The sequence below is a fragment of the Pinus tabuliformis genome, chromosome 3_1 (assembly GCF_031772625.1).
Source record: "Pinus tabuliformis cultivar Carrire ecotype Pingquan chromosome 3_1, CPIR1, whole genome shotgun sequence".
NCBI lineage: Eukaryota > Viridiplantae > Streptophyta > Pinopsida > Pinales > Pinaceae > Pinus > Pinus tabuliformis.
In genome coordinates this window covers 878,584,547-878,597,606 of record NC_142301.1, presented here as the reverse complement: position 1 = coordinate 878,597,606, position 13,060 = coordinate 878,584,547, and the positions used below count along the sequence as shown (strand labels likewise).

Genomic DNA, 13,060 nt, shown 5'->3' with positions numbered 1-13,060 from the left:
TTGGTATGAGATGGTTAACAATCTCATGTCTCTGAATCCAAAATTTGGATCCTTCATACCTTCAGCAATTTGTACTTCTTGATTACTACTATGAGAAGCAGTATGTCATGGCTGATTATCATCGTCTTCTTTTGCCATCTATTTTCCTTTCTGGATTTCTGCAACTTGAGCTTTTAGTGCAAAAATTTCGGTTTTCAGATTATGAATCTCTCTGCTAACTTCTCCTAGAGTAAGAGATCTTACTCTTTCAGGCTTCTGCTGATGCCTTTGGAATGATTCTGTATTCTTTTCATATGATGCATCAACAAAGAGCGATTTCTTACCTGGACTGTTTGAAGCTTTTGCTTTTAGCTGATCCATAAAAGCTTCCGTCAGGTGTTTTTTCATTTCTCCATCCTCCATGGCACAGATTTGTGATAGGATTTTTAGCTCTTCTTCTTCCGTTGCGGCCATAAGGACTTTTTCCTTCTGGGGCTTAGGCTGTTCCCTGTGTTCTTCACTTGAGTCACTGAAATATTCAGAGTCAGAATTATATTGGACATGACATGCACATTCTTCAGAATCAGAACACAAACAATCTGAAGAAATAGAATCTGAATATTGCCCCATTTGAGCATGGAGTTCTTCTTCAGTCGAAGAACTAAATGAATCATAAGAAGATTCATTTATTTGGTGTTGCTGAGTGATTTCTCTGATTGTGACATTCGAGCAGTGTTCTGTGCTGTGAGAATTTCATACACACAATTGGTCTTCTTCCTTCTTGCTTTACTTGTTTGTTTCTTTGGGCAAAGACTTGGGACTTCTTTCCCCCGTTTAGTTTTGATTCTTCACCCTCTGGACATCGGGAGGAAGTATGTCCAGTTTTCCCACATAGCCAACAAGTAATTTTATTCCATATATCTTGTTTATGAGTATGCAGATGAATATCAGAAGGATTGTAACAATGAGTTTTGGGAACATATTTATAATACCCTCTTTTTGTTCCAGAGGCTTGACCACGCCTTGACTTTGAATATCTGCCTTTGGGCTTTGGATAATTTCTCTGGTTTTTGTAGAAAGTTTCTTTAAACTCTCTTTTGGCTTTTTTCTTAGCCTTCCTTTTCTTTACCAAAGGATCATCCAATGTTAATCCATATTTGCTGCATATGGATTTTCTGTCAGGCAGTCTGGAAAGCTTTTCCAAAGACTTATTTACCTTTGAGCTAGTGCATAGACTGACCAATGTCCTTGTAATGAGAGAATAAATCTCTCCCCATGTGTATGACTCAAAAGGTAATTGAAAGACTTCCTGCATTTTAATATAATCAAAAAATTTAGATGGCAGAGCTGCAAGATATACCTGTTTCCATAACAGGTTCTTTGAGTCCTTGACTTCATATATTCTCTGCATCCAATCTCTATGGAAGTCATCATATTGAGACATTTTGTGGCACTTTAAATTCATCAGAATGACTTCATTTTTATCAGCGATTTTTGTTTCACTGTCGCACCAATGTTCCTAGATCATTGATGTAAGTGCTCCTATCATGTTGTTGATAAATGTGCCATCAGGATTATGAATCACATCTCCTTTCTCATCTTTTAGCACTTCTGCTTCCATTGTTTCTATGAGTTTTAGAGATGATTCTATCTCCCACCACCTGAGGAGTGTCCCTATAAAACACTGAATAATTGTCCTGCAAGCATCAATTTCAGATTTCCCTTGCAGACACATGAGTTTATATTCGGTGTACATGATATCAATCATTTGCCTTATTTGGCCTACACTCATGTTATCTATATTCCACTCTCTGTGGGAATCTGGAAAAAATGTGTGCGCTTCAGGAAGTTTTCCTTTGCCTTCTATGTCAAGTGTTGGATATCTATTGAACCTGTGTTCAAGCGGTTCATATATAGGGAGGATTTGTGTATCCTGGTCTTTATGTTCCTTCCCTATGTCTGCTTCTTCATCCTTAAACAAGGATGCTATTGTGATCTTATTTGTAGCCTCAGTATCTGATGAAGACATGGCTACTTCTTTAGGAAATAATGCAGGAAACCTGTCTACAGATTTCACAGGGTCCTGAATTCTTATGCTTCTTTTTACAAGAAAGGAGTTTGGAACTGGTTTCTCAATTTTAGACAGACTTATCTTTTCAACTTTGCCAGTTAAACCAGATATAATTTGTTTGGTTGTGTCTAAATGACCAACTAACTTTTCTTCTACTCCTTCTATTTTGTTCAATGACTCTCTGGCATAAGAACGAATCATGCTAGTTTCAAACTATACATTGTTCAAACATTTATTTACATCATTTAATGATACTTGGACAGTATCAATTTGTTCCCTGACTTCTATTGATTTTGCAACATTCATTTCCAAGCCTTTTACTGCAGTATTTGTCCAGTTAAGCTGTTCACTAGCTTTCTGAATTCTTCCATCAATGCCCAAGGCATTGTCATCTTTCTGGACTAAAGGGATGGCTTTGGCTGCATTTGTGTTTTCTCCTATGACAAATCCTTTGTAAGGAGGAAAGGTCGTAGAAGTCTCGATTTTTGATCCATCAAGTGCAGTCCAAGCATGCTTTCTTGCTGAGGTGCTGGTTGAACCGGTAAAGACATTCAAGGAAGCAATATTATATTTCCATGAATAAAAAGATATCCAAGTGTTATTCATCTCCATATAATGCTTCCAATCGTCAGCAAACTATTTCTTCTCTGCAGGAGTATAGTTCTGATCGAACTCATCTGCTTGAGGATTAGTGTACAGATCCCAATTTAGCATGGCTTTCATCCATTGGGCACTAATCTCAGATTTCAAGCATCCATCCATAAGGGAGAAGAACTTATGCATTTCCATTACTGCGGGCTTTTTACAGTCAGAAGGAACAGGGCAAAATCTGCAATCTAGAATCAGGCCATTTGCCTGCTCAAGGTATCCCAAACCATATCTAGGTTTGGCTGGTCTCATTAAACACATCATCTCTGTCAGCCTTATATCTTCTCCTTCGAGAGTGGTAAGTTCATGCATCATGAGCACATGATCCGGATCTGATTCATGTGGGAAAGGAATATCTGTGCATTTGGGATTTGGGCATGAATTTACAGATGTAGTAGGAGGAGCGATTCCAGTTTTGGGGTTATGATTTGAATGGAGGTTAGACTCAACCAGAGTAAGCAGATTAACAAGTTCTTGACAATCTGGGCATTTGACTTCTAAAGAAGAATAATTTACAAGCTGGGCTAATTCATACAAAGAATTATGTTTACAAAAAGATGAAGAGGAACAAGTTGTATCTACAGTGGAAGGATCTCTGTAATACTTGGATTGCTTACAGGCTAACTCTATTCTTCTCCGGTCAATAGTAGATCTTCTGGGGAATGAAATAACTACAGAAGACAGATTTTCTGTAATATCAGCAGAGGTAATAGCCTTAGGAATGAGAGGCTTAGGATTATTTACAACCCAGTGTTCTGGAAATGTCAAGTCTTCCCATCGAATGGTCTGATGCTCAATTTTCTGATTCTTTGCATCAGTGAGGACAACTATACTTGACTTTGAGTCTCTGCTGGGTGTATGGCGGATGGCTGGCCAAAGGGTATTGGTGTGACGGAAACAACCCTTGGTCTGGATGGCTATATTATTTCTCTTTTTCTTCATATCAAAACCAGTTGTTTGGATTTGTAATTGCAGAATCTGATCTATGGTTTCGTCAAAGGTATACACAGAGAAATTGGGGTAACAATCAAAGTAGACTGGGCCATCAGATAATGGAGCAAAAATCCCGCCTATTAGGGAATCTGTATATTTATTGTGCGTCATATCTCTTACAGTAGCAAGCACAAAAGTATTTAAGCCTTTATGGGTTAAGGCATTGATCCCTACTCGGATACATCCTAAATGCAAATAATTTGTCTTTAGCCTCTTTGCCTCTGCCTGTAGTTCTTTGGGTTTTAACAGAGATATAGTCTGTATATTATCTGAATTCTCCTGGACCTGGCTTACAGACTCTTTAATGCTTATTCTAGTGGCTGCAATCAAATGAAAAGCAGAAAGGTCACTATACACTTCTGAGGGAGCTATCTGGGGCAGTTCCCATCGGGCTGATGGCTGGGATTCTTCATAAGAAAGTTCAGCAGAATTTAAAACTCTACTGGAGCTACTAGCAAACATTTCCCTTAATGGGTTTTCCTCAGCTTGTGAATCTCTCTCTTCAAGTTCTCGAAAGGAAACAGACTTTCTGAAAGATTCCATTCTTAAATGAGTATTTTAGTTTTGAATACCAACCTCAAGAACCAGACGTTACTGACTTTGATACCAATTTTTGAGTAGGGGCTCCTGTCACGAGCTTGCTACTTGCTACGTCTCTTCGAATGCGTCATGACTTGGATGCTTCGGGTGCGAGGGCCCGTTATTTGATTGGAGTCATCCGATTTTACAAGGTTATCTCCGTTTTCGATCAATCAAAAGACCCATAGGGATAAGTGGGGTTGAATGTATTTGATTTGTATGTTACATTGTCATTATAGGGTTGGTTCACAAATTATGTGGGTGCCGAGAGTGGTGGAGGATATTGCCAATAAATACGCTGTAAGGTGTTCTCTGAAAAGAACTCTCCTCCCATGTCACTTGTAATTTTATTTTGTTTATGATTCAAGTGTTAGATGATGGAAGCAGTCTTTGCCATCAGATTAAAAACGGGTATTAATCAGTGACAATTCAATTTGTTCTGTGATAGTTACGATATGGGCACTTTTTTTTAATATCATAATCCACAGCACCATTTAGGGTTAATGGCATCCACATAGAGCTAGCTAGAGTTTGGGATTTGCGTTTTTTTCTTTTGGGCAATGTCCATGAACAATAATTGCAAGAATGGTGTGTAGTTGGCAATGCAGGTCTATGGCTTCTTTGGCAACTTCTTATTGAGAAAATGGCCAGGCTCTGTGTGGTGTGAGTGCCAACGGATCCAAACTCATGACTTGCTTCCAAAGCAATGCGGACCTGCTTTCGAAGCGACACAACCAACCTCTGTCGAGCTCCACTGCGAATAAGGTTTCGGGGTTTGACGACTGGAGATGGATTGTTTATGGTCTGGAAGCCTTGTCCAGACAACCATTTCTACGTGCAGACGGGTGTGTCGCCCGCAATGGCCTCTCTGGTTTCGAGTCAGTGCAACGGGAGGGTATCATGTGTGTGGAATTGAGGCGGAAGAACCAGGTCAGGATTGAGGTGGAAGAACCAGGGCCAATGGTTTGTTGGGGGTTAATAAATCTATCCATCCACTGATTGTTGCATTGGGAGCTTTAGTGGGCTAGAAATTTCATACCCTGCACGAGCACCTGCATGGTAAGTCAAAGAATAAATTAGAATGACCATGGAAAGTTAGAAAAAATTGGAATGGGTCGGGGGAGTAACAATCGCTATTTACACTGCCCGAGGCTCAAATATCTTAGTGTCGAAGAAGTTCGAGGAGGAATTTTACCAGCAATGTTATCTCGAAAAATAATTTGCGTCTGTATGGCCTTCCAAGTGAAACATGGGAAGTTAATCTACCTGCTGAAGAAGTTCCACCCCAGCTCTGCGAATTAACTTTGCAAGGGATGGAATGCAAGAAAAGGACTCGCTATCTTTGGTAGCTATTCACAGTGATGTATGGTTACTTGCAGTGGCATTCTATTTTGGTGTGCGCTTTGGATTTGAGAAAAATGACAGGAGTCGTCTTTTCAACATGATCCATGAGCTTCCTACGATATTTGAGGTTGTGAATGAAACTGCAAAGAAGCAAACAAAGAGTGTAATCAATCACAATGGCAATAAAAAATGTGTTCTGCCGCTAAAAGCGAAAAGAAGAAGACACCAGATTACCATGTTTGAAGAAAAACTTTGAAAACTAAATTTTTTGGACGAAACCAGCCCATAAATTCTAATGTAACAATCACTTCTGCTCTCAAACCCCAACATGGAAAAGTGATATTTAATGGTAAATGTGGAAATAAAAGTAATCCAAAATCATGCTCCCCCAGAAATTCGTGGAAGAAAATTACTCAATAAAGTAAATTTTAATTCTGTTTTTTTTGTCTCTTTTTTTGGCGGATTACAATTATTTTTTATAGGATTGTAAATTTAATTATTTATTATGCATTTTTAAAATGTATCTAATATTAATCTAATAATTTAAATTTGTTATATATTGTAAATTTCAATTATTTATTATGCATTTTTAAAATGTATCTAAATACCAATATAATAATTTAAATTTGTTATTTTATAAAATTTTAACATAATTTTAAGAAGGAAAAACATTATATGAATTAATTAAATAGATATGAATTAAACAAATACTTATCTCGATACTCAATGTAACATCGAAGTGCTTATCAGCCAACTACTTAGTTTTCAGATAATCACAATACAGGGAGTGACTTTTAAGATGAAGAGTACAATAAAGACAATATATCATAAACTAGAGTGTTAAGGCTGTCTTTATCACCAAGGTCGGCGGAGGCGGCTGGTTGGTAAAGTCAGACTCGTAAAGACGGTGAGGTCTTGTGCTTAAACCTGAGCGAGGGTGTTGACTAGTCACGAGGAGTGACTTGCCTAGGCCAAAACCGCTCACCTTTAATTCTTTCTTTTATTCAACATTGAAATATCTTTTTTTAAATAAAACTGCTACTAGTCATGCGCCACGCTGCTACTGAGCCTGCGCTCTATAGTGCTTGTGGCCTTCGGCCCTTCGCTTTCCATGGCCCCTTCGGATGCAACCCCAGAGGCGGCCGCTGCCCAGCTGGCCTTCTCCACCCTAGTCAAATCTTTGCCACCTCAGCGCCCTCACCCAACAATCTCAAAGTTTGTTAAGAAGCTAGATGTTTTGCAAGAAGTGATTCTTCCCCCTGCTCTCCCTCACATGGCAGCACTTTCTCTGGCAGAACGAGGTCTCATCGGGCAATTCACTGGTCTCTGGCCCTCTCCGAAGACGGTGCAAAGGTGGGTCAAGCGAAACTGGTCTGATAAAATAAACGACAAAATTTCCATCTGCTTCTATGGGAAAGGGTACTTCACCTTCCACTTTGAATCAAGAGAAGACAAGGATCTAATCTTTAGGAATAGACCATATTTCATGGACTCCAGAGGCTTGTACCTCAACAAATGGACCCCGGATTTTGATCTTGAATTGGATGTTCCTAGCGCGGTCCCGGTCTGGGTTCGGCTCCCTCATCTCCCTCTCCATTGTTGGGGAGATGAATTGGTTCGAGCCATTGGAAATGTTGTTGGAAAGTTTATTGATCGCAGTGAGCCAAAAGACAACATGCAAGCTTGTGCCCACATATGTGTTGAAGTTGATCTCGGCAAAGGCCTCCTGGAGGCCATCAAGCTCAAAGTGGATGACTGGACTCACATCCAACAGTTGGACTATGAACAGATCCCATTTAAATGCAAGGTATGTCACGAATATGGCCATTTTGCCAATCGCTACTCTAAATTAGTTGATGTTGAAAACGTTTCACAAGATGAGCAATGGGAAACTGTTAAAAAAAAGAAGACTGCTTCCATCCCTAAGGCAAACCCTGAAGCTACTCCTCCCAAGGCTAATCACACAGCCTCCCCCTCCACCTCCTCACTGGATCCTCCTCTCCTCAACTCTTCCACCCCCGCCCCTCCGCCTCCCCCCCAAAGACTTCCTTAGAATCATCCAACCCCTTTTCTGCCATTTCCCCCCCTGAAGATAACCCCCCCCCCCCCCCCCCCCCCTCTCCATGCCTCTATCCCAAGCTGATACTAATGCTCCCATCCCCCCTCTGCTAAATTCTTCTTCTTTTTCCCAAGATCCTCCCTCCACTAGATCAACCAGGAGTTCTTCTAAAGAGCACGGTGTAAATCTGGACACAAAAAAACAAAACAAGGGCCAGGAAGGAAGTCTACAAAGCAACAGAGAGATGAAAATGCTCAAAAAGACATTGCCATGGGTACGCAGAACCCCATAGAAACTTACATTTTGGGGCAAAATAGTAAAGAGGTAGCACATAAGGAACAAGGAGGGCAAGCAACTCTCCATATCCCTCACATTCAATGATGAAAGCCCTATCCTGGAATAGCAGGGGACTAGGGCACCCCTCCAAAATTGTTGCTCTAAATGATCTGATAATTCATGAGAAACCAAAAATCCTAATGCTACAAGAAACAAAACAAGGACACCAAGAAATGAAAGGAATCATTGATCAGCTCAAGCAGTATGAAGGTCGCATATGCGAGTCAAGGGGTGCCTCCAGGGGAATTGCAACCCTTTGGAACCACAGCGTTTGGAAACACACAACAGATACAATCAACCAGTATTGGATTAAAGTCACTCTAGAGAGCCTAACAGATAGCAAAAGAATTGTTATCTACAATATCTATGTGCCAAGTCACTACAGAGACAAAGAACAATGTTGGACTTCCCTCAAAGCAGACACAGATGAAGAAGAAAACAATAATATTATCCTTGGTGGAGATCTCAATCTCATAATGCACTCCAACGAGAAAAGAGGAGGTTGTTTTTCACATGACCCTTGCAGAACACAGTTGGAAACCATCGTGCAGGACCACGATCTAGTTGATTTTGCACCAAAAAATCGCATATTTACTTGGAATAATCGTAGACTGGGCAAAGACAATATCATGGAGCAGCTAGATAGGATTTTGGTGAATGTTTCACTCCTCTCATCTTACTCCACTGCATACGCTATTGTACTCCCCTATTCAGCGTCTGATCATTATCCCACAACTCTTGTTCTCGAAGCCCATTGTCCCTTAGGGCCCATTCCATTTAAATATAGTCCACTGTGGAGTAGCATTCCTATTGTTGATCAGATTGTCAAATTCACATGGAGTCAACACATAGAAGGGTCGTCGGGATACATATGGGAAAACAAGTTGAAAAGGACCAAAAGCGCCTTGAAGGAATGGGCAAAAAATTATTACAAGGAACCTGAGAAGGTTAAAACTGAAATAAAAAGCAAATTGGAGAAAGTTCATAGCATGATAGAGGAACGAGGGCTCTCCCAGGAATACAAAGCACTCGAAGGCGATCTCTACTTCCAGCTATATCGTGCCAATAGAGCGGAGGAGAAAAAATGGAGAATAAAATCAAGATAGCTATGGTTGCAAGGAGGTGACAAAAACTCTGCCTTCTTCCATAAGCAGGCCACTGTTAGGAAAATCAGAAACAATGTTACCTCCATCACCGATGCTGAAGGCAATCTCCAAACCACACAAGATGCTATTAAAAAGGCTGCCTCAAAACATTACAGCGTCCTCTTAACTGAGACAAAAGAAGCTGAAGATTACTCAGATCTTCTACAACACCTTCCCACGAAGATCAGTGAGGAAATCAATGAAAATATAACCAAGGAAATTGAAGAAGAAGAAATACAAAGAGCTATCTGGACGCTTCAGCCAAACAAGGCTCTTGGCCTAGATGGTTTCCCCATCTGCTTCTATAGAACTTACTGGGGAATAATCAAAAAAGACCTTGTTAAGATGATAAAATGGGCCCAACACAAGTGCAAAATCGGAGGTTTCACCAACGCCACCCATCTTGCCCTCCTCCCTAAAGAGAATCGACCTTCATCTTTCTCCTGATTTCGGCCCATTTCACTTTGCAATTCCTCATATAAAATTCTAACCAAAATCCTCACTTCTCGTCTTAAACCTCTTCTCCCCTCGCTCATCTCTGAGAATCAAGGAGGCTTCTTGGCCAATAGACAAATTTCTAACTCCATTCTTCTTGTCCAAGAGGCTATACACTCCAGCCAAACTAGGAAAGAAAAAGGTTTCATTTTAAAACTGGACTTAGCCAATGCCTTCGACCGAGTTAGGCACTCATTCCTCTTTGTTGTTCTAAAGAAAATGGGATTTGTTACACCCTTCCTCGACCTTGTCAAAGCATGCATTTCAGGTCCTTGGATCTCTCCTCTCATCAATGGTAGACCAGGGCCTTCCTTTCAATCTTCTCGAGGATTAAGACAAGGTTGTCCCTTTCTCCTTACCTGTTCATCTTGATGGTTGAGTCTTTCAGTAAGGCTTTGGACTATAATCAACGCATCGGTCTTATCATTGGTATTAAATTTGGGAATGGAGTCAAAAACATAAATCATTCTCAATTTGCTGACGACACACTGTTAATGGGAGGAGCCTCCAATATCATAGCTCGTCGATTCAAAACCCTCTTAGACAAATATATGAGCTACTCCGGAGGTATGGTCAACTATCTCAAGAGTTGCATCTATGGCTGGAACACATCTGCTCAAACTCTTCATAACATTGCCAGCACATTTGGGGTCCCTTGCAAGTTAGACTGGGGGAATTTCTCTTATCTGGGCATGCCAGTGAGTGCTGGTCCTCTGAAAGTTGAAGTATGGGACACTATCATAGATAAAATGAAAAGGAAAGTGCAGCAATGGGGCTCCTCTTGGCTTAATCCAGCAGGACGCCTAATTCTTCTTAAATCAGGTCTTTCTTCTTTGCCCTTATATCAATTTACGCTTCTGCAAGCTCCTACCAGTTTTCATCACAAAGTGGAAGCCATCCTCCATCACTTTCTTTGGCAAGGGGGGAAAATGAAAGAAAGAAATACAACCTTATAAATTGGAAACAGGTTATTCAACCCCAGGAGCATGGAGGTTTAGGAATCAGATCACCAAAGCTCTTAAATTTGGCTTTTGGTGGCAAGATTGTGTGGAGACTCATTAGTGGCCAATCCGCTTGGTGGAAAAATGTGCTGGAAGCCAAATACCTTAATTCTCCAAGGCAGCACCTCTTGGATCATGATATCCCTATTAGAGCTTGCTCTAAAATCTGGGGGCTGTGTAAGAAAGCAATTCCCTTTCTTGCTCAAAATATTGCCAAGGTTCCCAAGGGTGGCAGCAATATCAGAATTGGGGCAGATAGAATAATGGGCCAGTAGCCCATTAGCAACAAACCTGGAACTCATCAGATTCTATCCTTTCTCAACAACATGGGGCTCCATTATTTGGACCAGATATCTTAGTGGGACATTCACTCACAGCTTTGGACAGGATGGATCTTCCCAGAAATACCCACTGATCTTGAAGCAAGTCTTGCTAATCTCCAAACCCATCTCCATGGCATTGCCCCTACCAAAAAAAACAGTGATGATGGCTTCCGTTGGGACCCTTCAAGCTCCAATTACATAGTCAAAGCTGCTTACCAACATATCTGTAGCAATGAATATCCCATGCCCATTTGGGCACATTGGAAAATTGCTTGGAAATCAGAGACCCTTCCAAAAATAAAATTCTTCATTTGGGTCCTCCTAAAAGGGAAAGTCCTCACCTCAGACAATCTGCAAAAACGTGGTATAATTGGCCCATCCCACTGCCCAAACTGCCAAGCAGTTGAAGAAACCATCCAGCACCTATTCATTGCTTGCCCCTTTGCTACTGCCTGTTGGAAAGAATTTTTTCTAAACATCCATCTCCCCTAGGGTTCCCACAACTCCATTGTTGAAGTTTTGCATCTTTGGAAGAGGAACTATCCTTGGCAACGAAAGAAGAACAATATTGCTAGAAGAGTTTGGAATGCTCTCCCCTGCTCTCTTCTGTGGAACATATGGCTGGCACAAAACCGTATGGTCTTCAAAGACAAAGAAACCAACATCAGGAAATTATGTAGCAAGGCATGGAGCCTTACATTGGAAGCAATATCTGTCAAAAGTCAAGGGAAAATTGACATCGCCGATCTCTGTGTCGAAGAAAGGAATTTCATAGGGTATTTGTTGGATAAAAGTAACAATGGCCAAATCAAGAGTGACATTAGCAGTCAACGCGACAACTCTAATTACAGTTGGAAAATAAGAATGAAAGACGAGGAGTTTTCTATTTGGCTTAGAAACTGTAACACACATTATCTTTTCTTTGATGGGGCCTCCAAATTTAACCCAGGAATGGCAGGGGTTGGAGGAATCATTTGCAATGCCAATGGAGATATTAAATCTACTTATGAATGGGGATTAGGCCCCCTCTCCAATAACAGGGCTGAAGCTCTCACACTATACCAAGGGCTCATTCAGCTTCAAAAACTCGGCATAAGCACTGCAACGATCCTTGGAGACTCAGCCATCATCATTAGTCTGATGGTATATAATCAGAACGCCTCCAATGTGATCCTACAACAAACAATAAGTCGATGTCAAGCACTTACCCAACAAATGAAAGAAGTCTATTTTTTCCATGTACTTCACTCCCTCAACAAGGAGGCTGATTCTCGTGCAAGCAGAGCCTGCTCCAAATCCATAGGCAATCTCCGATGTAACGCCATCAAATCTCAATGTTACCTGCCATGAACAGAAGCGAATCAATCTTCAGATCGCCCGCAGAGGTATCTAACAACATTGGGTACCTCCTCACTGTCATTCGCAATGTCTTTATGCTAAATTTGGTCCTTGTTTCAGCAGAAATCTCCTTCGAATCTTATGATGATGATAACACTATCATAATATCTCTGAATCCTATCTGAAAATATTACTTTGGTCCCTTCCCCCAAGAAATTCTGACTCTTTCATATCTTACCCGTGATTTATGCCTCAAATTCCCCGTGACTCCCTCTTCACTCCACCTTATCCCCTGCCTGAGCCTCCTTACTTATTTGTGTTTTCCTACGTCCTGAATCTCACCTCTATCTCCCCTTTGTTGCGTTTGATCTATCCCCTCTTTGCTCCTAACCGATCCCATGCTACATTGTGCTCTCGACCATCATTCTTCAAGTTAACCTCTGTTATTCTTCACCAAGCTCCCTTTTCCCCTTTCAGTTTAGACCCCTACTCTTTGGAATAGTGCATTAGCAACCCTTTATTTTTGTTGCGCATTGGTAAATCAGTCTGGTTATACTCAATGGCGAGAAGCGAAGATTGCTTGCACTGTGCTGATCTCCAAGCAGAACTAGAGCAAATCCAAGCACACCAGAAGATCTTGGACACCAAAATCGATACCCATGCTCAGATCACCAAGGAGAAACATGAGGCCGACCTCAATCTCTTTCCTCACAGAGTTTCATCCCTTCAGGAGCAGTTCAATGACCTCT

The 13,060-nt window shown here is 41.0% G+C and overlaps 1 protein-coding gene across 1 annotated transcript; it reads left to right on the top strand.

Annotated features, from left to right (window-relative positions):
* The first annotated feature begins 8,182 nt into the window (after positions 1-8,182).
* LOC149190393 (uncharacterized) lies at positions 8,183-9,115 on the top strand. The gene has a single exon (XM_089410499.1). The coding sequence runs from the start codon at positions 8,183-8,185 to the stop codon at positions 9,113-9,115; it is 933 nt and encodes a 310-aa protein (XP_089266625.1).
* The last annotated feature ends 3,945 nt before the right edge of the window (positions 9,116-13,060 follow it).

Excerpts from the sequence above, each read along its gene's own strand:
- LOC149190393 (XM_089410499.1), top strand. The coding sequence starts at position 8,183 with ATGAAAGGAATCATTGATCAGCTCAAGCAGTATGAAGGTCGCATATGC.